Consider the following 27,361-nt stretch of genomic DNA (forward strand, 5'->3'; position numbering starts at 1 on the left):
GTGTCAGGTGATAGGTCCACCCCCCGCAAAGGGAAATACAATAAAAACACATTCATTTTGTATACCAAACCATTATACAGTACAACAAAATCACAGACATCATAGAAAATTATCATAAAAATATACAAAATGACTGTATGAAATAATGGTATTGTTGCAGGAAAGATGTAAATATAAATATGTGTATATGTGATGTGCCATAGGGGTGCGATGTGAGGTTTAGGAGCAGATGTTGTTAACCCCTAAATGTTTGTGACGCCAGGGCGTGGTTTTAAAGAGAACAACCCGAACGGTAGCACCGCTAGTCCTATTTAAGCAGGGCAAATAAGAGTCCAAGGCCAGGTCAGGGTTAATGGTAGCTTTACTGAGGTAGACAGATGGTACAGTCTTTACAGCTAGGCGAGCATCCCAAAGAAGTGACCAGTAACACAGGGGACCTCGCAGCTTGCTGGGACTTGCAGTGACTTTGACAGACTTTAGGGCAGATACGCTGACTATAATAGACTTGACCTGACTGAAGATAGTGAAAGCAGACATAGATGACTTGACTTACTAACTTGTGGCTGTAATTTAGGCTTGAGGCCTCCAGATATGCTGGACACTGGCTCTGAGACGTCTGGGCTGGACTTGACCTCAGCAGAAAGTGTGGTGGAAGAGAGAAAATAGGCAGATTGCAACACCCCCCTTCCTTATAAAGTGTGGCTGAGCAAGGAGCCCATAGGCTAGCTACGGGTCATCTGGTCACCTGGTGCTCTCTGGGTAACAAAACATGTCACTTTAACATGTGACAACCATTATCATGTGATCAATAACCATGTGACCATATCAAAGATCCTTTACACATAATATACAACTAGTTACATTATGGGGGTACAATGCAGGTGAGCCCTGGGGACGTGCAGGGACTCAAGCTGATAGGACTGTGAAATCCATATCCCATACTGGGACATCACAACTTCCCCCCCCCCCCCCCCCCTACGAAACTAAAGTTGCCCTCAACGTCCGTCCTGGAAAGCTTTGAGGAGCAAAACAGCCGTGGGGGCCACATGCAGTCCTGGAGCATTGTATCCAACGTACATTTCCAGGCTGTTTGTTGTCAAGAACTGATAACACAATAGAGTCTCTGTATCAATGTCCATACATGCTCTGGTAGATTTGTGTATTTAACGGAGAATAAGGATTATGTATAATAATAACAACATGCCTATGGCTATGGTGTAACAGAACATTAGACTATGGCTATGCATACTATGACATTTGACTGCATAACAACACTATACATGACTAGACATAACACTGGCGGATTGGGTTTCCGGAGGCTTTCTACCTTGGCTACTGGGGTCCCTTGGCTATTCTTATGCTAGACATGTTATTTTTTTTATAACATTTGACATTTTGTTACCTTTAACTTTTTGTTACTTGCAATTGTGGGTTACAGGAATACCTTTTGGCCAGCAAAGTATCCTGGGCATTTGACCTTTTAGACATATTAGCCATTTTCATGGACTGTGTGGTTGTGAGTCTTACACTTCCCTCTTCAGGAGCTCTTGGCACAACTGGAATGATAGAAGCCTCTTGAAGATCCATTTCTAGACTTGGAGCTGGTTCTGGACTGTACAGACTGGGACTGGCTGGTAGAGACACTGGAGAGCTGGAAATCGGAGTGTAAACGGGGGGCCAATGGTGACAGGACTTGCACTGGTTGGGTGACTAGTGTTGGTTGCACTGGCCCATGAGATGGTATGATTCTGAAGATTGCTGGTTGACTGGGAGAGAACATGGGAACATCCATGGATGGGTGGATCCCCTCTCCAGGCACGTATTCCCTCGTAGGTCTGGCAGTTGGTGGAGGAAGTACAGGAAGTTCAGGCAGGTCTTCTTTACCACATAATTTTATCCGATTACAATGGACAACTTGCGGCTCGTACGCTTGTTTCTGAATTGCATATACATCTGATTCTGGATAGGGTATGGTTGTCATCGTATAGGGCTCCATTTCCCAGAGGGGGTCCAGTTTGTGTTTCCTTGGAAACTTCCGCAGCCAGATCTTGTCGACTAACTGGAGGGGTTTGGCAGAGGCATGATGGTTGTAGTCCTGCTGTTACCTGTGCTGAGCCTTGCCCATCTTTTTTGCTGACAATCTCTTTTGCTTCCTGGATCCTTCTGTGGTGTTTGGAGACCCACTCCATCGAAGCCTGAGGAGAATTGTTGAATGGAGCTTGAATGGAGGCCAAACGTCCTGTCCTTTGGCAACTGACCGTGTCACCCCATCATCAACTAGAACGGAGTGTATCCAGTAGAACAGTTGACTGTGTTATTATAGATTTCTAACAGTTCGCGTAACAACTGGGGCCACTCTTCATGTTTGGACACAGACGCTGCTCGCAGCATGTGGATGAAGACTTAATTGATGCGCTCACAGAGCCCGTTCCCTTGAGGGTGATAAGCAGTCGTTTGGAGTTTCTTGCAGGCATGGAATTGACAGCTTCTGGAAGAGTTGGGCCTCAAAGGCTGTTCCTCGGACCGTTAGGACAGACTCCGGACACCCAAGGATTTGCACCTAATGGGAGTAGAACATCTGGGCCGTGGTTCTGGCTGTGAGGTCTTTAACTAGCACGACGACAAACCACTTGGAGTAGTGATCCACCATGGTGATAGCATTAGTGTACGTGGACCGGGTTGGAGAAAACTTGACATGGTCTAGCGTGAACAACTGGTTAGGCCTTTCACTCTGGATGGAATGGAGGGGTGCTCTGGCGTCCTTGCACCCGTTCCTGGTGATGTTGCAGACAGCACCCTCACTGCACCATTTCTCAATGCCTCTCCGCATCCCAATCCAGTAGAATCTTCGCCTGACAGTAGCTTCGGTCTTGTGGACTCCAAAGTGTACCGACTGCTCATGGTATGCGTTAAGGACCATTGTCGCATCTCTTCGGGGAACCAGGATCTGATGAAGTTCATAACCGGAAACCGGATCCAAAGAGTTTCGGTACAACCGTCCCTTGCGCACAAACAGTTGCTTCCTCTGTCGCCACAGATGCTTCAACTCGCAGTCGCTCTGGGCCCGGCGTAGATGGGTTGGTACCTTTTTCAACAGAAGGTAGTCCAACAGATCCCGCATGACCCGATTTTCTTCCTGCAGAGTCGTCCAGGTGTGCAAGTCTTCCTGGACCTTCTCGGACCTGGGTTCACCCTTTTCAAGGGTGGTCGCAGTATTCTGACTCACAAACCTCTGGTAGAATGGGGGCATCTCCACATCTTCCCATTCATTTTCGACAGGTGGCTCTTCGCCATTGGCCATTCGAGATAGTATGTCGGCATTGACATTTTACTTGCCACTTTTGTACTTAATGGTGAAATCGTAATTGGCCAATCATGAAGCCCAACGCTGCTCATTGTCACCCAGTTTGGCGGTATTCAGGTGAGCCAATGGGTTATTATCCTTGTAGACAGTGAATGGCGTGGCAGCCAAGAAATTCTTAAACTTCTCAGCCCATACAAGGGCAAGAAGTTCAAGCTTGAAGGAGCTGTAATTGGCATGGTTCTCCTCTGCTCCCCGCAGATTACGACGGGCATAGGCTATCACTCGCTCTTGCCCTTCCTGGACTTGGGACATGACAGCCCAAAGACCCTCAAAGCTGGCATCAGTATACAGCTGGAACGGCTGGGTGTAGTCTGAATACGCCAAGGTGCTTCAGAGCTTTGAATGCTGTCTCTTGCTCCTTGGCCCACTTTACAGGTAGTTTTCCACTCTAGTTCTCTTTCGCTGTGCCTCGCAAGAGAGCTGTGAGGGGTTCTGCAATCTGGGCGAAGTGAGGGATTAAGCGGCGGTAGTAGCCAGCAAATCCCAGGAAGCTCCGGTCATCTTTCACTGTGTGCGGGGTAGGCCAGTCTTTGACAATGTCCACCTTCTCGGGGTCATGCTGGCTTCCCCCGGCGCTGACAACATGACCAAGGTAGTGTACCTGATGGCACTTGGACGGCTTAATCTTCAATCCATGTTTGATCAAAACTTGGAAGACGTGCAACAGATGACCAAGGTGCTCCTGGTAGGACTTGGAATACACTCTGGAAGTTTAGATGACCCAGGCACCACTCCATCAGCCGCTGGAAAGTAGCAGGGACATTGCACAGCCTGAACAGCATACTCTTGAACTCAAACAATCCCACATGGATTACGAAGGCTGTCTTCTCTCGGTCTTCCACGGCCTTAGGCACTTGCCAATACCCACTGGTTAAGTCCAAGGTGGAGAAGTAGGCGGCCAAACCAAGGGTGGTGAGGGACTCTTGGATTCTTGGAAGAAGGTAAGCATCCTTATGTGTGCCATCATTTAGTTTCCTGTAGTCAACACAGAAACTGATGGCCCCATCCTTCTTTTTGACTAAGACAAAGGGCATCACCCAGGGACTCTGACTATCTTGAATAATGTCCGCGTCCTTCATTTCGACCAGCATCTTCTTGACAGTTTAGTACATGCCTGGCGTGACCGTGCGGTGTCTTTCTTTGAAAGGTGGGCTGTCGCCTGTCAGAATCCGGTGCTGGATCATGGACGTGCATCCAAAATCTGTAGGATGCTTACTGAAAGCTTCTTGATACCTCTTCGTGACATTGATGACTCCATTGACTTGATCCCTCGGAGTGGTTTAGTCTCCCACTTGAGGTTGTGCCCACCAGGGCTCAGGGGAACTTTCAGAAGAACCCGGAGTTGCTTGAGCTGTCCGTTGCCAGCCATGCCCCCTCAATGCAAGTCTATGGGAGGGGGCATGATGGCCATCACGCCCCCTCCCATAGACTTGCATTGATGGGGCGTGGCCATGACATCACAAGCGGAGCGTGGACGTGACATCACAAGCCATCCTGTGCTGCATCCGATGCTTTAAATGAGTGCCGGGTGCAGCAGGGAAATCAGACATCTTAGCCCCTATCCTTTGGATAGGGGATAAGTTGTCTAGGGGCGGAGTACCCCTTTAAGGGGTTATTGATTCTGATAAATCCAAAGGCCGCAGGATTTTGCTAAAGACTGTCATGTGAAATGCTGGCCTTACTAAATTCTCCCTAATATTACTAGGTTACACTGAAACTTTGCATCAACTTGGTAACTCAACCTGCTCTACGTGGCTTGTTACACTGGGAATACCATTGATTTATATTGATTTTTTTGACTAGTGACTATGAGGTAAAACATCAAATAATGGGAAAAATTTTGAGGAATTTGCTTATGACCGTCTGCATTATAATGGGTCTTCCGATGGGACCCTTGATATGTATAGTACACTGGAGGTCATGGTCCAAGGGGGAATCATTAAGCTCTAGTGTTGTGTTTATTTAGATGTATTACCATAAAGCTTTTTTTTAACAGTTTCTCTGCCCTTAATAATGGAAATGCAACATTTATAGCAGCTTTTGATTGTTTTGCCGCTGTTCACACACAATGCAGATGACCCAGGTTATTTTTGTTCATCTATTTTTGGTCTCCATCAGAAGTATTTGAAAGGTTTGTGGTGTCCTCACTTCTTATGTATCCCACCGAAAGCCAACCGGTGAAGACAGAAAAGTATATTAAGGTATATTAAGTAAGTAAAATTACATAAGGCCAGATCAGGCAACTCAACAACATACATTCTCCTGCTGGTCAGCTACTAAGGGAAACCACCCCATGCGCACAATACTACTACTGGGAATTTTATCATGGTGTGTGTGTGATGTATATGTTTTTTACCCTGTTTTTCTTGCAGTATATTAGACATGGACTGGACTAATTTATCAAAAACTTTTCCTTACTCATAGTGCCCCAAATAATACCCATTTGGTGCCCATCATAGTATGAGGTGGTAGGTAAATGTTTTGGTGGGAAGGGTAAGGGGATTGGGTGCTGGTGGGTAGGTAATGTCCACCCATTGGGTAGATACCACCAGGGGTAGGTCATCCTCCCTAATTGGTAGTAAAGTCAAAAAGTCGCACAGCCTTTCATGGATTGTGTGCAAAAGCATCAGTGATAGTGATGACTGGAAATATTGGGGGAGATTTTGCAGAGGCAAAGTTGTCCAGTTACCAATAGCAACCAATCAGCTCACTTCTTGGTAACAAGGCCTCTGAAAAATGAAAGAAGCAAGCTGATTGGTTGCTATGGGCAACTGGGCAACTTTGCCTCTGCACAGGTTTTGATAAATCTCCCCCATTGTGTGGTATAGACACTTTTTACCATGTGGTGCATAATTGTGGTCCATTGTGCATAAATTAGTCCCAAATGATAAATCGTTGACCACTGCAAAGAAAAAGAAAAACTTCTACAGTACATACAAGTGCAGTGGTGTGTAAAAAGTGCTCTATGTAAAAAGTTGGGGGGGGAAAGTCAAAGCAAAGCTTTCTGCAATTTTTTTTAGGGCCAATTTAACACACACAAAAAAAAGGATAAAGGCCAACATAAATGACCCCTTATGTCTTTGAAACCGACTATGAAGTTGTTACCTACTGTCAAGTTAAAGGGATTGTCCAGGAATAGAAAAAACAGAGCAAATTTCTTCTAAAATCAGCGCCACACCTGCCATTAGGTTGTATGTGGTATTACAACTTGACCACGTACACTTCAATGAAACTAAACTGCAAGACACAACCTAAGAACGTGTTGGTGTTTCACTTGCCTTTAAAGCGTACCTGTCATAGTGCAACAAAAAAAGAAAAAAAGTTTATGTTACTCAGGACCCAAACCTGATCATGTGCATATCATTTTTATGTGTCTCGGACCTATATGTCCAGAGATATAAGCATTTATCTGCTGGTGAGTTACTTTTTCATTGTGCAGGCTGGAGGGGGCGTGTCAGTCTGTCTCCCTCACAGGAGCAAGCCTGGGCAGTCAGCCAATCAGTACTCTCTACTCTGTAACCCTTTCCTCTCTGGTTTTATGCTGTGTCATGTGTCAGAGGAAGATACTTGAAGCTTGCCTGCAGTAATCAGAAGACATTATGGTGAATTCATTGCAGGATAAAATGTATAAATATAAGAACAGATCTTTATAAAATTAGTGCAAGGATTTTTAGATAAAAGTACAGCATTTTTATGAATACATGTTCTATCTGTTTATCTTCTCCTAGTAAAGCTGGATGCTAATCAGCATAGCTGTCACTATGTGTGTCATTCAAGACTCCTGAATGTCTGATCAACTTCTTTGTCATTCAGGAGTCCGAGAAAGCTTTGACTATTTCAGCATGCTGGGAGTTGTAGTTTAATAACAACTGAAGCTGCAATGTTTGTAAATAATTGTGTTAGAGCAGTGTTGCCTCCAGCTGTTTTAAAACTACAGCTCCCAGCATGTCCACACATCCTTTATCTGTAGTTTTGCATACACAAAAGAAATCTCCTATACTGGATACCGGTATGCTTTATGGCCGGTATCCAGTATGCTGTAAAATCTAGACATGTCTGTCTGGCTAAAAGACAGGCGACCCCCTAGTGGTGGCTATTTTGAGCTTGAATTTCAGGGGAAAATTAAAAAAAAATTTAACAAGTGTATATTGGGAAATGTCATATTATAATGAGTCCTGCAATATATGAAAAGTTTTTAACAATGACAGTGCCTCTTTAAAGGAAAACTGTCACATGTTTGCTCCCGCACTAACCACAGGTACTGATGGATAGTGGAGGAGACGCTGATTCCTACAATCCCTACCTTGTCCGGATCCGCCCAGCCGTTCGCCCATAATCTTAGTTTTGTTATACCTGGAAATCTGGCTGTAACTGGCACGGGCGGGCCTTCTGTAGCTTAACTGGCACTGACAACAGCGCCGCCTGTCCGCAGCACTGCCTGCTTATGAATATTCATCCCCCTCTCTCCAGTTAGGAGTGGCGAAGAGAGGGAGAGCTGGAGGGAGGGGGGATGAATATTCATAAGCGGGCGGCGCTGCGGACGGGCAACACTGACGTCAGTGCCAGTTAAGCTACAGACGCCCCGCCCGTGCCAGTTACAGCCAGATTTCCAGGTATACTAAAACTAAGATTATGGGCGAACGGCCTGGCGGATCCGGCCAAGGTAAGGATCGTAGGAATCAGCGTCTCCCCCACTATCCATCAGTACCTGTGGTTAGTACGGGAGCAAACATGTGACAGTTACCTTTAAGTAACATGTTGTTTTGTAGTTTTTAACATGTTTCATGGAAGTCTTGCTTACATATATGTATGTGTGTGTGTGTGTGTGTTTCTACTACCATTTCTACTTGTTATATTTTTTCGTAGTCACTGTCATGTTCACAAAAAAACAATTATGTCTTATTCAGATAAAATATAAAATCACTTAGTGGTTTTTGTCGAATAAAGAAGTAATCATCACCAGGGAAGAAAGCTAAGATGTCTAAGCTTTGATCTTAAGTAAGAGTTATCTGACCTTTCCCCACTGAGCAGAATGCTTTCAACTCCTTTGCAGCACTTCACTTCCATTTCCAGGAGTCACTTTTCTGTCAGGCTTTTTGTCTCCCTCGAAGTCTTGAACGTTACTCCATAATATCCAGATGTTGCCTCCTGAGAAACCATCAGAACATTAAGAGCCTCCTATAGAGATCCTGTCAGTCATTCTTTATATTGGAAGGAAATGCTGAACATCTCCGGGAAGATTGGGACCTTATCTGATGGATGCTCTTGTGTTTTTAAGCCTCCGGCTGGAGAAGGCTGAAGACATACGGTACATGAAATGAAATGTTCAATCTTTGTGCTCAAGAAATACGGCAACATTTTGGGAGAAACTAATTAATCTAAGGTGGCTCTGGACTTTGTAAACCTTAGTAGAAACTCAGACACGAGGCATCGAAGTGCACCAGGGATGCATGCAGGATTTTCTCAAGGGTTATTGCACCTTATTTATTGCATTTTACACACTTTGTGGCTTGCTTGATATGAGGGTGTAGCACAGATGCAACATTAGGCACCAAAAATTGTAAAAAAACAAAAAACAAAATTGTCCTGGAAAGTGTCCCATAGTGCCCCAAACACAAAGTGCCCAGAGATCCAGACACAAAGTACTCACTTAATGCCCCCACATTTTCCCGTTAGTGCCCCCTCACACACCTTTAGTAACCTAAAAAGTGTCCACACACAAACTGATCCCTCAGTGCCCCACACACAGTGTCCCCCACAAATTGTCCACACAAAAAGTGCTTTCTCAGTGCCTCACACATAAAGTGTTCCCTTAGTGCCCCCACAAAGTGTCCACACACAAACTGCTTCCTCAGTGCCTCCTGTCTGCACAGTGTTCTTTTAGTGCCCCACTCAAAGTGCCCCCTACAAAGTGTCCACACGAAAAGTGCATTCTCAGTGTTTCATACATAAAGTGTTTCCTAAGTGCCCCCACAAAGTGTCCAGACACAAACTGCTCCCTCATTGCCTCACACACAAAGTGTGCCTCTTAGTGCCCCCACACAAAGTGTCAACACAAAAAGTGCTCCCTCAGTGCCCCACACACAAACTGCTACCTTATTGCTATGGCGAGAACAGAATCATCTGCATCGATACAACATGCTACCCAATACCAGTGCAGCAGATACCACTGTGCATACAACACAGTCCATCCCTTATGCGCCAATCGTGTAGGGTATAAACTCTTAGGGACTGTGTGTACTACACCACTCCCCTTACTCCTGTTCGACCCATTAACCTTATATATCTTAAATAACCACACGGACAACTGATATCTTTTAGTGGACGTGGGGGTCGGCCACAGCTTTATTCCTTTAACCTTTTAACCAGAAATAACTTTAACTATCAACCTCCATAGGTTGACTACCAAGAGGAAGCAACCAGCCAGCCGCCGGCCTAAGCCGATGGGCATAAAAGCCTTCCACCTTTTCTTATTCCGATCTCATATCTCCTGTACCGCCCGCTGTGACTTCACAAACACAAAGAATAATATATGCAGACAGAAATTCCAAACAACTTCACTTCTTAAAAAAAAAAGTTTTTTTTTGATATATATATATATAATTATTATTATAATTTTTTTTAAACAGGGGGTTACAATTAAGCACCGTAACAATATTTAACAACCAGAGAAAAATTGGGCGGGAGGGCGGGGCTTTCTCCCTGGCGCTGAGACCGGTAAGAGGAAGTGGGAGGGGGGATCCCCTCCTTAAATAGCAGCAAGCCCACCCTCTCTACCCCCATCCGCTCTCCTCATTGGCTAACCCTCTCCTATCGGGACCAATCTCCCTCCCGTACCTGTAATGGGGCTCACCTTAACCCCTTCCTTACCTCCTACCATAGACCACACAGTCCGTGGCACCTAGCCCTAGGCGGCCCGGTGCCCACCAGACTGTGTGTACTACACCGCTCCCCTTACTCCTGTTCGACCCATTAACCTTATATATCTTAAATAACCACACGGACAACTGATATCTTTTAGTGGACGTGGGGGTCGGCCACAGCTTTATTCCTTTAACCTTTTAACCAGAAATAACTTTAACTATCAACCTCCATATGTTGACTACCAAGAGGAAGCAACCAGCCAGCCGCCGGCCTAAGCCGACGGGCATAAAAGCCTTCCACCTTTTCTTATTCCGATCTCATATCTCCTGTACCGCCACAGGAGGAGCACAGTCTCAAACTGAGCTCCGACCCCCACCCAAAATATACAAGGCCTGTTCTATGCCATCTTGAAGGCCCGATAAGAAGATGTACAAGCCAATATCATTTAGATGTACCCCGTCCTGACTCATGAGACGTCTATTGTCCCCTTCAAGTTGCCTGTGCCTAACAACCACACCGGATCTAACTCTAACAAAACAAGACATACAGGAGTTAATGGTTCTACGAGCCCTCTCAATACCAACCGCATCCCGATCCTCTTGCCAGGTTACACGAGGCACAATCTCCGACCAAACCAGTAAGACCTCAGAAAAGAGGGACACCATCCTGTCAATGTCAATTCTCATAAGGACAATAAGCTCCGGAACCCTTAGAGAGCGGAGATCGTTACCCCCTGCATGAACCACCAGGATCACCGGCCCACGAGAAACGCTAGCAATCTGAAAGGATTCCATGAGAATACGTGACCGGGGGAGCCCCCCGATCCCCCGCCAATGCACCTCCACCTGAAATCCCAAGGACCTACCGCCCGGTCGGCAGATCGCCCTCTGTGCAGCACGATGTATATAAGAGTGGCCCACGATGTGCACCACAGGAGATCGAGGACCTAGAAAAAGAAAATTGTTAAAACAGCAGTTCAGGTCTCACATACCCAGCATAACACCCAGACTTCCAACGCCCAATCCTCTGAATATCACTGGCAGGCAGACCCGCCCTAGCTGCTTCCGTGGCAGCCCCTATCCTAAAGGAATGCGTACCGTACTCCCCAGGGGAGGCACCCAACACAGTCAAACAATGCTTGAACACAGAGTTAAACTGGAAACGGGTAAGGGGGGTCCCAGAGGAATGGACCAAAAATTTTTCACCCCCCGACCTGATCTTCAAAAACTCCGCCACCAATGCCACTGGGCATACTGAACCCCCAATCGCCCCAAGGCGCAACCAACAACCCTCACCCAGCTGATCCGTCTTAGATCTCCTTATTCTCAATTGTACCACCCCATTAGCCAACAAAACATCGTCCCGAAACAAACCCCCAGCAGCCCCGGCCGAGGCCGGAACCAACTCTCCCACTCTCAGTGCCCCAAAGAACGCCAGGCAAAAAGCGGTAGAAAAAAGAGTCCCCTCATAAGGAGAAGAGCATACCTCCACAGCGGCCAAAACTAAGGCCTCCAACAAAGCAAAAGAAACCGGGCGCCTGCAATCCTTTCGCACTTGCACCTTCCTCCACCCCTTCAAAGCCTGCTGAATGCTAAAATGCTTAGTGCAGTCCAACCAACCATGTAATTTTAAATGAAAACCAACACCCCCCAAACGGCGCCTAGCAACCGCCACAGAACAACCCGTCCGCTGCAAACCCAACAAGTAATCCACCGTGACCTGAAAACGAATAGCACAGCTAGCAGTAAAATCCCGTCCACCCGCTGAAAACACCCAGTCCCTCCATGCCTTACCATGATTAGCCCATGTCGCCGGGGCAACAGACGAAGAGATCAATGGCATCAGGCTCATAACACTAGGGTCCCCAGGAACGGCGGGCAAGGTCGGCCCTCCAGGGCCGCCCCCGGACACAGCTTGCGAAAGTCCTGTAAACGAGAACGAGACAATAAGTCAGCTTGTACATTCTCTACCCCGGGAACATGACGAGAGCGAAACCAAATATTGTATTCCAAACATCTCAGCACCAAATGCCGAAGAAGGGACAGTACCGGAAGAGATAAGGAGGACAACCCATTAATGCAGTGAACCACACTAATGTTATCTGTCCAAAAACACACCTTACGATCCCTGAGCTCCTCCCCCCAAAGCTCCACCGCCACCACAATGGGAAAAAGCTCAAGAAGTGTAAGGTTGCGACACAACCCTTCCGCCTCCCACTCCTGAGGCCAAGTTCCGGCACTCCAGTCACTCCCCAAGATAGCTCCATAGCCCACCGATCCAGTCGCATCGGTGAACAATGACAGCTCCTTGTTACAAGTTTCCTCAGCCTGAAAACAAGTGCGACCGTTATAGCGGCGCAAAAATTTGCGCCACACCAACAAATCCGCCTTGAGGGTAGCAGTCAAACGAATACGATGTTCAGGTCTCCTGACTCCCTTTGTGGCCAATGACAACCGCCAGGAAAAAACCTGACCCATCGGCATGATACGACATGCAAAAACCAGGAGACCCAACATCTGCATCTGACGCAGCGTAACCTTCTGAGCTACTGTGAAACCCTCAATCAAACCCAACAATTTCTCCAGTTTGTCCGCCGGCAACCTAAAAACCATTGTAAGGGAATCAATTTCAATGCCCAGAAATGAAAGCGTGGTGTCCGGTCCCTCCGTTTTTTCAACGGAAAGAGGAACGCCAAACCTACTCATCAGGTTGCAAAAAGAATCCAACAAAAATCGACATCGGGAGGATCCGCCTGGGGCAACAAACAGGAAATCATCCAAATAATGGATAATCGACCGACTACCCGTTTCACATCGCACCACCCATTCCAAAAATGTACTAAACATCTCAAAATAGTGGCACGATATGGAACAGCCCATCGGCAAACAGGTGTCATAATAAAACAGGCCGTCCACACAGCAACCCAGAAGGTGGTAACAATCCGGGTGAACCGGCAGCAGCCGAAAAGCGGATTCAATATCTGACTTAGCCATAAGGGCCCCACGCCCAGCTTTTCTCACTTTAACCACCGCCCTATCGAAGGAAACATAGGAAACCGACGCCTCCTCTTTTGAGATGCCGTCGTTCACCGATGCCCCCCTCGGATACGACAGATGGTGAATTAGTCGAAACTTACCGCTGTCCTTCTTTGGAACAACACCCAAGGGAGAGACCCTCAAATTGTCAAAGGGCAGAAAAGAGAAAGGGCCCTCAAGTCGACCCAAATTCACTTCTTTACTGACCTTATCCCGTAGAGCCTGCGGAAACTGCCTAGCCGACTGCAAATTATCAGCAAATTGAGGAAAAGCTGAAGGGACAAAAGGTATGAAAAACCCATACAAAAAACCAATGCGCAACTGCTCCGCCTCAGATCTATTGGGGTAGCGCCCTAGCCAGGGCAACATCTCTTCCACGCTCACTGGAGTCTTTTCCATCGCCGGGAGTTGCGCTTTTTTGCACCGGCTTGACATTGCGGGAACATCGTATCGCGCCATGGGTGCCCCCACAAGTGGAGCACTCATGTTTAAATTTGCAAAGGCCGAAAAACTTGCAATGACCCTCGTTGAAGAGCCAGCAAGTTCCCGGCCGTTTGGCGGCCACTGCCCCCTGCTGACCGACAGAGGAGGCAATGGCCCCCCCCCCGAGAAAGGGAGACTGCTTTTGCGCCATCATAAGCCTAAGCCATACATCAGTCGCTTTGCAACCCCAACCCACATCCGGCTGCAGCGCTAAACGCCTCCGGAACTCCTCATCATACCTCCACCACGCGCTACCACCATGCGACTTAAACGCATTGTAAACTGAATCGAGATAGATGAACAGCTCCAAACAGCGCTCTGGGTGCTTCTCGCCCATAATACTACCCAATACCACAAAAGCCTGCAGCCAATTACCTATCATCTTAGCTACGCGGGGCCTACGATCTGGAACCTTATCCCCAAAAGGCTTGCGCTCTTTCTCAATAGTGTGCTGATCTACAGACACCAAAGACCAAATGTCAATATAATTATTGGCCCAAATGTTTTGCTTAATCTCCTCACTAACATGTGTTCCCAAAGGACTAATGCCGCAAAAATATGACTCTTTGTGAACACTCGCTCTCGGCGGAGACGGAGCCCGTTTATTCAGAAGGGGCGTACCCGCCCCCTGTGAACCAGGCTCCAGCTGCGCCAATAAGGACTTAAGGGCCGACACTAAAACCTGCGGCCTATCCTCACTACCCCAAGCCCCGACATAATCAAACTCACCAGCCGTTGAAGACGTAGGCGGGGGCATCTCGTTGGAAACAGCAGGCGTCAACTGAACTGAAGGACCATTCATCGGAGGAGAAGGAACCACTGCAGGTAACGGCAAGGACACCGTCGGAGCAGGAGGAGGCGGAGCAACCACGGCTCTGCTGGCCGCGCCGGACCGACTGTCCGCACGGGAAGGCTGTCTAGAACGCCTATATGATCTGTCCCTATCTCTATGGCGAGAGACCCTACCTCTGGGGCTTCTGGAATGACTTCCGGAAGTGGAAGGCGACCGCCATCGGGAGGAGCGAGAACGTCTAGAGCGACTATATCGTCTACTGGACCTATGTCTATGGTTCCTACCTCCGCCGGAACCAGTGGTCCGGGCGCGATAATATCTTCCAGAACTATGGGAAGAGGACCTAGAAAAGGACCGAGCATCCCGTCTACGGGATCGGTCACGGCGGCGGCTCCCACCGCAAGAGCGAACATCCAGTGGCAAAGGCTGAGGGGCAGAAGGCAAAACTACAGCTTCTGATAAGGCATCCTCAAGTACACCACTAGGGGCATCCACACTAGCAATAGGTCCCTCACACACAGGCTGCACAGAGGGTGCAGCCAGCACAGCAGTAGGGGCAGTGTCTTGGTCCCTAACTAAGCCAGCCTCCTCAGGGGCAGAGGAGCTGGAAGAACAGGGCACATTACTATTTCCCATCATGGCTATTACTAAGGGAGAGGGGAGCACAGAGCCAGAAGCCAGTCGGCAGGACAGGGGGTCAGCAGCACGAGGTCCACAGGAAGAAGGGGGCGGGGCCACAGCGCAACCGCGCGCGCGAACAGCGGCACCAACTCTGGCCCCTCCCCTCCCTGCCTCAGGAGCTACTGAGCGTCCCCGCCGCTGGGAAGCCCTGGGAGGACTTGGGCTTAGTCTATCCGGGGGGCGGGTGGCCCGACACGTGGTGCGCCGACCCCTTACCTCCGGCACTACAGGTGGGCACGGAAAGGAGCTCGGGACAGGGGCCCCCAGGTCCGCCGCAACGCGGGCCAAGAAACCACCGTCTTCCCGCACTCGCTCCCGGAGCAACCGCAGCAATTCTTCAGCCATCGCAGCGGAGCTTTCTCCCTAGCGCTGAGACCGGTAAGAGGAAGTGGGAGGGGGGATCCCCTCCTTAAATAGCAGCAAGCCCACCCTCTCTACCCCCATCCGGTCTCCTCATTGGCTAACCCTCTCCTATCGGGACCAATCTCCCTCCCGTACCTGTAATGGGGCTCACCTTAACCCCTTCCTTACCTCCTACCGTAGACCACACAGTCCGTGGCACCTAGCCCCAGGGCGGCCCGGTGCCCACCAGATACGGCCTGCCGCGAACCCACAGCAACCATCTACCTATTAATGCAGCAGCATCAATAATAACTATTAACACCGTCTTACTGTACATTCCGGTCCTATAGTATAAAAAGCAAAAATAATATGGCAAAAAATTGTTATTGAAATTAAAATATATAAAAATACAAATATTATACTGCTTCATTTTACATTCTATTTGATGAATGCAGAGAAGAGGCAATGTTTTTTGACTTTTGATTCACTGAAAATACATTTCTTTATTAAAAATAATTAAATAAATATATAAACCCATTATATGAAGCAAATGTCATAACAAGAACGTGTCCCGACGGACCGGGGTATCACTTCTTCATGCGTATATTCTTTGTTGTAAATCCTGTATTATACGAAGCCGCTATTCATTCGACCAAACTGTGTGCCATTATAATAAGATATACACACACATATATATATATATATATATATATATATATATATATATACATATATATATATATATATATATATATGCTGTTGCATTTGCTTGGGGAAAAAAAGACTTTGGCCCAGATTTATCAAACTGTGTGAGAGAAAAGATAGACTCTCAGAGGGGGAGATTTATCAAAACCTGTGCAGCGGAAGAGTGGTGCAGTTGCCCATAGCAACCAATCAGGTTGGTTCTTTCATTTTTGAAGAAGCCTGTGAAAAATGAAAGAATCCATCAGATTGGTTGCCATGGGCAACTGCACCACTTTTCCCTTACACAGGTTTGATTAATCTCTCCCAGAATAATTTTCCCACAAGAACCAATCACAGCTTAGCTTTCACTTTACCAGAGGTCGTTAGCTGAGCTGTGATTGGTTGCCTGGGGAAAATTACTCTACTTTTTCTCTCACACAGTTTGATAAATCTGGGCCGTTCAGTGTGAAAATGAATGCTTGCACCGCTTCTTATTTATTGCACTGGTATCCCTCAACTTACAATGGCCTCAGGTTACAATAGTTTTAACATACTATGGTCTTTTCTGGACCATTGAAACTTGAAACCAGACTCACCATACAATGCTACGGGCAGTCCAGATCTGTGAAACGTGTCAATGGCCGGAGGAACCGACCAACAGAATGGGCATTCACTGGTAAAACCAATGTATTACTGTAGGGCATGCACTGAATTACTGTCTGGTAGCGCCCCCTACAGTACAGGGAGGTATTACATGTTCTGTACTCTATGTGTGCCAGGGTTAGCTGCTCCTTTGGACACCAGGTGGGGGCGGCTCCATGTTACTTTTTTAGGACACTGTGTACTGTACAGGACCCTGAAGAAGCTCCTGTCCTCTACATAGACAGTGATTACAGCTCCCAGCAGATCTTTATTACTTTTATATGTAAGGATTTGCTTTATCTGTATTAGTTATCTACTTATTTTTGTTCAATCCTCACTTTCTCCTATTTTTTTATGACATTTTGGGCTTCAGAACCATTTAGCAGGTTTCCATAGAGTTATGGTTTCAACATACAATGATCATCCTGGAACCAATTAATATTGTAACTTGAGGGACCACTGTATACTGCAGTTTTCCAACTACGATACCTCCAACTGTTGCAAAACTACAATTTTATGTCAGACAGGAGGCTCGTATCAAATGCATTATCCTTCTTTATTCAGCCCAATAGCAGAAAGAAATGCAATGTAATGTAATACCAAAAGAAAAAAGGGGTAGTGCTGGTCACCTAGCAACCGAATCCAGCTCCACCTCCTCCTCTTTCTTTCTGCTCAATAGCAGAGGCAACATCAGATAAGTATATGCTCCTAATTGTTTTTAATTTCTGGTGGCTAGAAGGGTTCTATCTTCTTCTGCCACCCTCAAATCTTTCTATTCTTCCTATTTTAGTGCTCCGGCGTAGATACTTCATACGCCGGATTCTGTTTTCCTTTCTGTACATGTACTTTTACATCTTGTGTTTTCTCCTTTACTGGCGCTAGCTCTGTATTTCTCTTTCTCCCCCTCCCGACCATTCCCAGGTGTTCGGGCGGCTTTGTATCTCTTGAGGTAAATTCGCCTACCTGTCTTGGCGGCGCCATTGCGGTGACGTCGGCGTTCTTCTTCGCCGGCCGTCTCCGCCCCCTCTTCTCGCTCCCTGCACGCTTCTCGTACCCGCTGTGTCAGCGAGTCACGTGAGCACGCAGGGTATCGCGAGATCGCGCAACACGGCCGTTCCTCAGTGCTTATATCACTGATTTCGGACGGATCTGCGCAAGACTGCCCGAGTGTCTCAGCAGCCGCTGTCTGCGCCTCTCCAGGCGCTGACAGAGCTGTGTCCCTGCTGGTTAGCCGAATTACAGCTATCTATTGTATAGCTGTGTCGGCTGTTCCTCAGGTTCTGGGGCAGTTTCTCTATTAACCAATTGTGTACTTGGGCTGCAGCCTGTCTGCACCACAAGGCTGCAGTTACTGTGTATTACTTACAGTGAACAGTTATTTACGGTCTCCCCCCCTTTTTCCCTCTCTTCACAGACCCGTACTGTACTGTAGTTTTCCTCCTTCAGTGGCAATATGACTGACAAAAAGTTGGAGGTGACCTTGGGGGATGGCCCCAGTCCTGCACATATGCCTGACTCTATGTCCGCTGCTGAGATTCAGCAACTAGTGCACCAGTCCATTCATTCTGCTCTTACATCCGCCATGGCGGTTATGAATGAAAATATTTCTAAGTCTGTTTCTCTGGCGGTGTCTCAATCCCGCCATGAGGCTCTCATGGCCTGCACGGATCTGCCGTCCATGGCACCCGTGCCTATTTCGGTTCCTGAGCATCAGAAATCCGGAAAATCTGACAGAAAACGCCACTATTGTTCAGAGCAAATGACCTCTCCCACAACACAACTGACGGTGGGAGATAGCCAAAAAATCTCAGGCGGCCCTTCACATGTGGGCACCAACCCGAAATCGGGTTTAAGACCCTCCACCCGGGAGGAAGAACATGATCTCCAGGCTATCCGCTCTGCTAAGCGGACGAAACCCGATACCTATGTGGACGAATCGGAGGTGGAGTCTGAGGCGGATTATGAATTATCGATACCCTCTTCTGGCGCCAGCGAAGAAGGGGAGGTAGGCGATGAGGCGAACTGCGACCCTTCGGGGTCCTCTGCTACTACAGATAATCCGCACGCCATATTGGACTCCCTGGGGGTACCATTTTTCGACCCTGATGACATCAAACACCCCAGGTCTGGAGAATGGTCCCCGCTACCGCAGGTGGCTAAATATGTGGAGGCGTGGCTGCGGAAGCTTTTAGATCGGGGCAACCGTAGTAAACTGAGATCGGAATGTCCTCGGCCATCGGTGGCCAACAGGGTTGCAGCTACTCCTGAATTGGACCCTTATTAAGTACTTACTTAAATCGGGTAAGAACCCGAAGAAGGGTCTGGACAGATCCTTCATGTCCGTGCAGGACAAGTTGCTGGATGTCTTGGGACCCCTTACCAAGATTCTAAACTTGGCTGAACAGGCTGTGGCGACAGGCGGATCGGTGGACGCTGGAGTCCTCAGGAACTGGGCCTTGAGGGCCACGTGCCTGCTGGGCAACGCAAATTCAGCGATGTCGGCTGAGAGACGTAGATCTATACTGATGCGTCTTGATCCTCAGCTGACTCATCTTGCTACCGAGGAACCGGGCCCGTCCGCTGAGGGCCTTCTGTTTGGGGATTCCCTAATCAAGAACATTAATAAGTTCGTAGGGTTATTTTCCAGCCTGGATAAGGCTCAGTCCTCGCTAAAGAAATCGACTAAGGTTTTCGGCAGGGCCGGAAGGGGTAAGGGTCGACCTTCCGGCAGGGGTGCCTATTCTCGACCCTATGCTAGACCCTCCGTCCAGTATGTGCAGGACAGACCTCAACCTCAGACAGCTCCTGCACCCGTGGCCACCAACCCCTTTTATCCGACCCGAGGAAGGCCCTGGAGGGCACATGGCAGTTCCAGAGGTTTCTCCAGAGGCAAGTACACAGGTGGGTTGGACTGTTCAGAGTTCTTGCTCAACCCCTGTGGGGGGCAGGCTGCGTTATTTTACCCACCATTGGTCCATGATTTCTTCAGACCCATGGGTGCTGCAAGTGGTCTCGGGATACGTGATAGACCTCGTATCCACACCTGTGCAGTCCAGATGGCCGACACAAATTTGCTTCTCAGTAGCAGACAGAGCTCTGATCTGCAAGGAGGTCGCGGACCTGCACAACAAAAACGCCATCGCCAGGGTACCTATGGACAAGCCGGGTTTCCTCAGCAACCTTTTCCTGGTGAAGAAAAAGGATGGAGGCCACGGCCCCGTCATAAATCTAAGAGATCTCAACGAGTATGTGTTGTATCGCCACTTCAAGATGGAGGGCATACATCTACTCAGGGATTCTCTCCTTCCCGACGACTGGCTGGCAAAGATCGATTTAAAGGACGCGTACCTCACGGTACCGATTCACCCTTCTTCCCAGCAGTATCTGCAGTTCCTCTGGGACGACGAAAAGTGGGAGTTCACGTGTCTCCCATTCGGACTCTCGTCCGCCCCGTGGTGTTTCACCAAACTTCTAAGACCGGTTATGGCTCTTCTCAGAAGTCGGGGAGTGAGACTTATCATATATCTCGACGATATATTGATCATGGCTCAATCCCCTCAACAGGTGATTCGGCACGTGGAATGGACAAGTTCCCTTCTCACAGAGCTGGGGTTCTTGATAAACCACAAGAAATCCGTATTTGTTCCCACACAAGACATAGAATTTCTGGGTTTCATGGTGAATACCCCTGTGGCCATATTGAGTCTTCCAGACAAGAAGCTTACGTTGCTTCGCAAGGAAATAAGGTCCCTGCTCAGGAAAGGTCTTGTTTCACTGAGGGCGATTGCCCGCATTGTGGGACTATTGTCGGCCTCCGTTCAGGCGATTCTACCGGCACCGCTTCATTACAGGGCGTTACAACGGCTGAAGACCGAGAGGTTGGCAGAGGGTCTTACTTATGCAGACAAAGTACCTCTGTCCAGAGAGGCCCGCGACGAACTGTTGTGGTGGCTTCGCCATGTTCAGGACTGGAATGGCAGGACAATATTCAATTCCAAACCGGATCTGATTGTGGAGTCAGATGCCAGTCTGACCGGTTGGGGTGCCCGGTGCGGTTCGTCCTCCACGGGAGGCAAGTGGTCCTCGGAGGAGTCCCGATTGCACATCAACTGCCTGGAACTTCTGGCAGGTTCCTTTGCGGTCAAAAGTTTTGCCTCCCACAGGTCGAATTGTTGTCTCCTGCTTCGCATGGACAACATATCAGCCGTGCGGTACATCAACCGCTTTGGGGGCACGAGATCCAAGATGTTGGCGGACATAGCGAAGGAGTTTTGGCTTTTCTGTCTTCAGAAGGACATTATTCTTGTAGCGGAGTATCTGCCGGGAGTTTCCAATTCCGTGGCGGATTGGAACTCCAGACATCTGACGGACGGCAGCGACTGGACCTTACATCCTTCGGTTTTCCAAATGTTTTGGGACCTGTGGGGTCCTTTAGACCTGGATCTGTTCGCATCCCGGCTCAATCGGAGATTACCACGTTTCTTCAGTTGGAAACCGGATCCGGAGGCGCTGGCCACGGATGCGTTTCTACAAACGTGGCCTCCGGGAAGGCTGTACGCGTTTCCCCCGTTTGCCATGATTCCCAAGGTCTTGTGGCAGGCGGAGTCCCAGGCGTCCACTCTGGTGCTGGTCACCCCCTGGTGGCCGACCCAATCTTTGTTTCCCCAGATACTCGGGATGTCCATAGATTGTCCACGGATCTGCCCCGTCTTCCCATCACTTCTGCAGGACCCAATGGGGGAAGCACATCCGTTAGTTTTGTCGGGTCAGCTGCGGCTGGTGGCTTGGCTGATATCGGGATGCCGGGACTTAGTGTCGAAATTTCACAGTCAGCTAGAGACCTCATGCGTGATGCATGGGCTCCAGGCACCAGAGCGGCTTACAGATCTGCCTGGGGATTATGGGTTCATTGGTGCTCACAACGGCAGATGGATCCCATTGATGCCCCTGTGTCCGGAGTCTTAAATTTTTTGTCGGAGGCTTTTGACTCCGGGAAGGCTTATCGGACTATTAATGTCTATAGGTCCGTGATTTCTTCTCGTCATTCCCAAATAGAGGGAGGGACGTTAGGTAGACACCCGTTGGTGTGCCGTCTTTTGCGAGGCATTCGCTTTAAGAGTCCTCCTGCACCTAGGTATCAGTCTACTTGGGATGTATCCCTGGTTTTTCGTATGTTTTCTTCTTGGGAAGATAATGAAGAATTATCTCTTAAACTTCTATCATTTAAATTGACTACGTTGTTGTGTTTGATCTCTATCAAACGCGTGTCAGATGTTCGGGCATTGGATATATCGAGGAGGCAGTTTACACCCCTAGGTGTACTCTTCTCCATTTCGCGTCGGACGAAGACCGATCTGAGAACGGTTTTCTATCCGAGTTTTCCGGGACACCCTAAGTTGTGTGTAGTGCGGTGTCTTAAAGCATATGAGCTTATGACGTCACAATTGCGTTCGGACTCTTTTTCTCAGCTTCTCATATCTTTCTGTACTCCGCATCTTCCGGTGTCTTCTCCAACCTTGTCACGTTGGGTTCGCCAAACGATGATTCTGGCTGGGATTGATGTCTCGGTCTTTAAAGCTCATTCTTCTAGGGGAGCCATGGCTACCAAGGTGGCTCAGGCGGGAGGCTCCCTGTCGGACATTATGAAGGCAGCAGACTGGTCTTCGGAAAACACGTTTCGCAAGTTTTACTTTCGGCCAGAGAGTCATGTTTCTATGTCAGTATTGTAATATTTTGTTATGTGATATTGCTGTTGTTGCTTTGAACATGCATTTGATACGAGCCTCCTGTCTGACATAAAATTTAGGATTTTCCTAGTTTGACGACGGAAAATATAGATTTTATAAAGACAGGAGGCGAGTATCACCCCTCCCTATCTCCCATCCCTGTCATGGTTTTGTTTTCTTTTCTAGGATATTGAACATTGCACCCGACCAAGTTCCAGTGGATGGGTTATCTGTTGATCCGGTTTTTCGGACCTCTCTGTTCGTGGGAGGTTGGTGGATGGTTCGTGTTCCAGCGGTTTTCCCGAGTGGAGACAAGTCCCTGAATTCGTTGCTGGTTGGATCCGCCGTGGGATTCGTGTTTGCTGTTCGGTCGGTTTTGGCCTTCTCCTAGACTGCAAATTGGTTCCGATGGGATAGCTGCATAAAGAAAGAGGAGGAGGTGGAGCTGGATTCGGTTAATATGGAGCAAGTCGGAATAGGATTGGTGGAATGTAGAAAGGGGTGTAGATGGTTGCTAGGTGACCAGCACTACCCCTTTTTTCTTTTGGTATTACATTACATTGCATTTCTTTCTGCTATTGGGCTGAATAAAGAAGGATAATGCATTTGATACTCACCTCCTGTCTTTATAAAATCTATATTTTCCGTCGTCAAACTAGGAAAATCCTAAACTCCCATTGTAGTTTTGCAACAGCTGGAGATACCCTAGTTGGGAAACACTGGTCTACTGTATTGTTACCTGGACCTGTCAATTGGGATTTCTAAAGTGTACACCCAATTCTGCGTTCTGACACCCCCCCCCCCCCTCCCAGGTCACCAGTATTTGACAAAATGTAGTCACTGCGACCTCTGACCTCTGATCCATTATGAGTCGGCTTCCCTGACTATTTTTTCTGCCCTTTGCTCTGCCATCCAGTTCTTCTAATGAGTTCTATGACCTTTACAGCATACTTGTAATCTTTTCGCCTTTTTCTAAATAATGCATTGTGATGGATAAACAGAATGACTCATGACATTGAAGGGGGGGGGACAATGCGGCGATGATCAGTTGTAGCATACTAAAGGGAATGCATTTGAGGGTAGCCTTGGCATATAATCAATGCATTGTACAATAATAAAAAAAAAAATACAATAATAATCTTTACATAGTGCCAGTGTATTATACAGTAATGTACAATCCAGAGGAAAAATGTAGAAGCAAAATGATACAAACTATTCAACAACAAAGCTGAAATGGGGCGCCCACTCACAAGCACTTACAATCTACGAGAACATACGAAAACAGATGACCCTTCCATTTGTAAATATGAAGATGTTGGTAGGCACGCAAGGCCAACTTTATTAGGACACTTTATTATGTACACTTGCTAATACAGGGTTGGACCCCCCTTTTGCCTTCGTTCTTCATGGCCTACTTTCTATGAGGAGCTGGCAGAGGCGGCTCTAGCGTTAGCCATATAGGCCACCGCCTAAGGCCTTGTGCTAGTAGGGGCCTTGACCGCCGCAACTCCCTGCTCTCCAGCCCCAACCGCTGGCAGTGAAGTTTAAAAATAAAACATTTCCTGCGGGCCCCAGCGCTGCGTCCGACCAGCCCCTGCTGCCCCTTTAAGAGAGGGGGCTGATGGGGCTGGTCGCATGCCAAAGACACTGCAGCTTAGGGTGTGTTCACACGGCCATCTGTCCCCGTTTTTTAATCCCCGTTTCGGTTCTGTTCTTGCAGGCTGTAAACGGATTAATGTCAATGGGATTTTTTTACAATCCGTTTACATCCGTTTGTACCCGTCTGCACTCAGTTCCGTTTTTTTGACAGCAGAAAAAAACGCACATGCAGTATTTTTTCTTTTGTAAAAAAAAAACGGAAGAAAAAACGGATACAGTAAATTTAACATTGAAGTCTATGGAAAACGGATGAGCCTTTAATGTCGTCCGTTTGCATCCATTTTTTTTAATCTCTCTCTGTTGTATTAACTGAACAATAACGGATCCAAATGGATAACATCCGTTTGCATCCGTTATTGTCCATTTTATTTTTGACGGGTCTAGGCGGCCGTGTGAACGCAGCCTTATAAGTTAATAGTCCCTGCCCGCCGACCCCTCCCCTGGCTGCTCACCACAGAGCTGAATAGAGACGGCAGAGAGAGACGCTGCCTCACAGCTTTACAGCCCCCGCGGTCTGTATCTTCACTCCATGTGAGTGGAGCTCCGATCAGTCTAGCAGTCTCTGATCTGCAGCGACGGCCATCAGTGCGTAAAAAGAAGGTCAGAAGGTGACGAGCTCTGTAGTTAAGTCCCAGGGGCCTGGCTCAGGCTGAATTCATTAAGCAAGCAATGTCAGTTATTCACTGTATACCAGTGACTGTGCTGTGCCCTCTGCCCTGTCTAATATATATATATATATATATATATATATATATATATATATATATATATGCATGTGTGGTGAGCTTGAGGAGTGATGGTGAACAGGCGTGTTGCGGAGTGGTAGTGTAGGATTAACCCTTGATTGTTGTGACGCCAGGGTGCGGGTTCCTCAATGCAATAGTCCTACCGTCACCCGTCCCACAAACGATTGGGAGGAATAAAGGAATGTCCACAGCAGAAGTTGAGGTAAACCAGAAATAACTTTACTGCATCTTTTATGCAACTGCAGATAACAGAGAGTCTTTTGTAAGAGGACCGTGGTACAGGCTCCTCACAGGTTTGCTGGGACTTTTGAGTTGAATGAGCTTGGATTTTGCTAGCCACTGTGCTACTGAATTTAGGGGCAGTTTCGGTTCAGTGGTCACACTGTAGGATCTGTAGGTTTTGAGCTGGAGTAACTCACGTTTTGTGGCTGCTGAAGAATAGGCTTCAGGCCTAGCTTGAATTGCAGTAGATGATATAAATGTGCTTTCTCTGATATCCCGAGGGTAAGAGAGTGAATTAAGTGGCAGCAGCCCCTTATATATGGAGGGGGCAGGTACAAAGCTCATTGGTTCTGTAAACCTGTCAGTCCTGACCTAAGGAACTATGGGTATGTCATTTCATGATCATTTCTTTTAATGCTTGGGATCTCTCCTATTTGTATTGCATTTAAACAATGCTTACTTGTTACTAAGGGGACCAAAGTGTTCCATGAAAATAGCCCCATCACCATTACACCCCCACTAACAGTACCCCAACCTATCAATAGAATGAGTTGCTGCGTTATTTCCCCACTCTCTGTCTATTGAATCAAGATGGTCCCCAAGACTCACATTATGCGACCAAGACGGTCCCCTAGACCTGTGTAATGTGACCAACACGGTCCCCTAGACTTGCATTGTGACCAAGACCATCCCCTAAACTTTCATTATATGACCAAGATGGTCCCCTAGACCTGCATTATGTGACCAAGATGGTCCCGTAGACCTGTATAATGTGACCAACACGGTCCCCTAGACCTGCATTATGTGACCAAGATGGTCCCCTAGACCTGCATTACGTGACCAAGACAGTCCCCTAGACTTCCATTATGTGACCAAGATGGTCCACTAGACCTGCATTATGTGACCAAGAGGGTCCCCTAGACCTGCATTATGTGACCAAGATGGTCCCCTAGACCTGCATTATGTGACCAAGACAGTCCCCTAGACTTCCATTATATGACCAAGACAGTCCCCTAGACTTGCATTATATGACCAAGATGGTCCATTAGACCTGCATTATGTGACCAATAGGGTCCATTAGACCTGCATTATGTGACCAATACGGTCCCCTAGACTTGTACCTTGGTCACATGTTAAGAGCAGGGAGAGAAGGCGATAAGTACGCACATTTCCCGCCTATATCTAATCAGTTGAGATCTGAATACACACTTTGCACAGAGAAACATAGTCACTTTTCTCATCACTAAACATTATCCAGCAAAAGTAGCAATTGGAGAAAAAGCACGTACTCAGTACATCTCCCCAATTTTCATCCTCCACGCACCAACCTGAGATGAACAACACGAGCGTTAAAGAAAAATCATGATTTCATGATACTGGACACAGCATTATGATATCTGACTGCTTGGTGGTTGTGGTGTGAACAGCAGCCTATTGAGGGTTTCGGTGACATGTCGCTATAATATTTGAATATGTTTAATGAGAAATTGAATTCCTTAACAGAATAAAAATCTGCTGAACGTTTCCCCTTATTTCCACTGCGCTCCTCACACCTCCCTGCTACCGGTTGTCATGTAGAGAGGTGTTTTGTAGCTAATAGGCTGAGATAATGAAAGATTTATAAAACTGAAGACTTATCGGGTATAAGAGGAAAACAGTCTGAAATAGAATTCATATCAAATTTTAATGACACCGTTGCATATTACATAATGAAAAAACTCAGCTTTTATTGGAGAGTTTTAATAGTTTTGAATTGTTAATGGATGTGTAGACACTCGCTACTGTTTTTATTTTAGTGTTGAGCGTGAATATGCTCAAAATGCTAATTTTTTACCCAAATATCGTCACTTCACGATTTTGCTAATATTAGGAATATAGATATATATTCGGAATGACAAATATATACGCAAATCTGCAAACATGCGAATAAGCAAATATCGGCACTTCCAGTCAGAGGACACTGATCCCTCTCTTCTTTTAGGCGAAAGATATAATTGCGCATGCGTCCTATGCGAATAACATTATGAATTTTCGCATGAAAAAAAATTAAAATTAAAAAAGAAAATGAACATAGTGAATGTGACAATTTTACGAACATAGGATGAATATTCCTCCGAAAT

At 47.4% G+C, this 27,361-nt stretch overlaps 1 protein-coding gene across 1 annotated transcript; it reads left to right on the plus strand.

The window, feature by feature from the left end:
• The first annotated feature begins 17,608 nt into the window (after window positions 1–17,608).
• LOC130358347 (uncharacterized) lies at window positions 17,609–23,206 on the plus strand. The gene is made up of 2 exons (XM_056561490.1): window positions 17,609–19,789; window positions 22,801–23,206. The coding sequence occupies exon 1, from the start codon at window positions 18,342–18,344 to the stop codon at window positions 19,170–19,172; it is 831 nt and encodes a 276-aa protein (XP_056417465.1). The 5' UTR covers window positions 17,609–18,341; the 3' UTR covers window positions 19,173–19,789; window positions 22,801–23,206.
• Window positions 23,207–27,361: the final 4,155 nt, after the last annotated feature.

Source organism: Hyla sarda, chromosome 2, assembly GCF_029499605.1.
Source record: "Hyla sarda isolate aHylSar1 chromosome 2, aHylSar1.hap1, whole genome shotgun sequence".
NCBI classification, from domain to species: Eukaryota; Metazoa; Chordata; class Amphibia; order Anura; family Hylidae; genus Hyla; species Hyla sarda.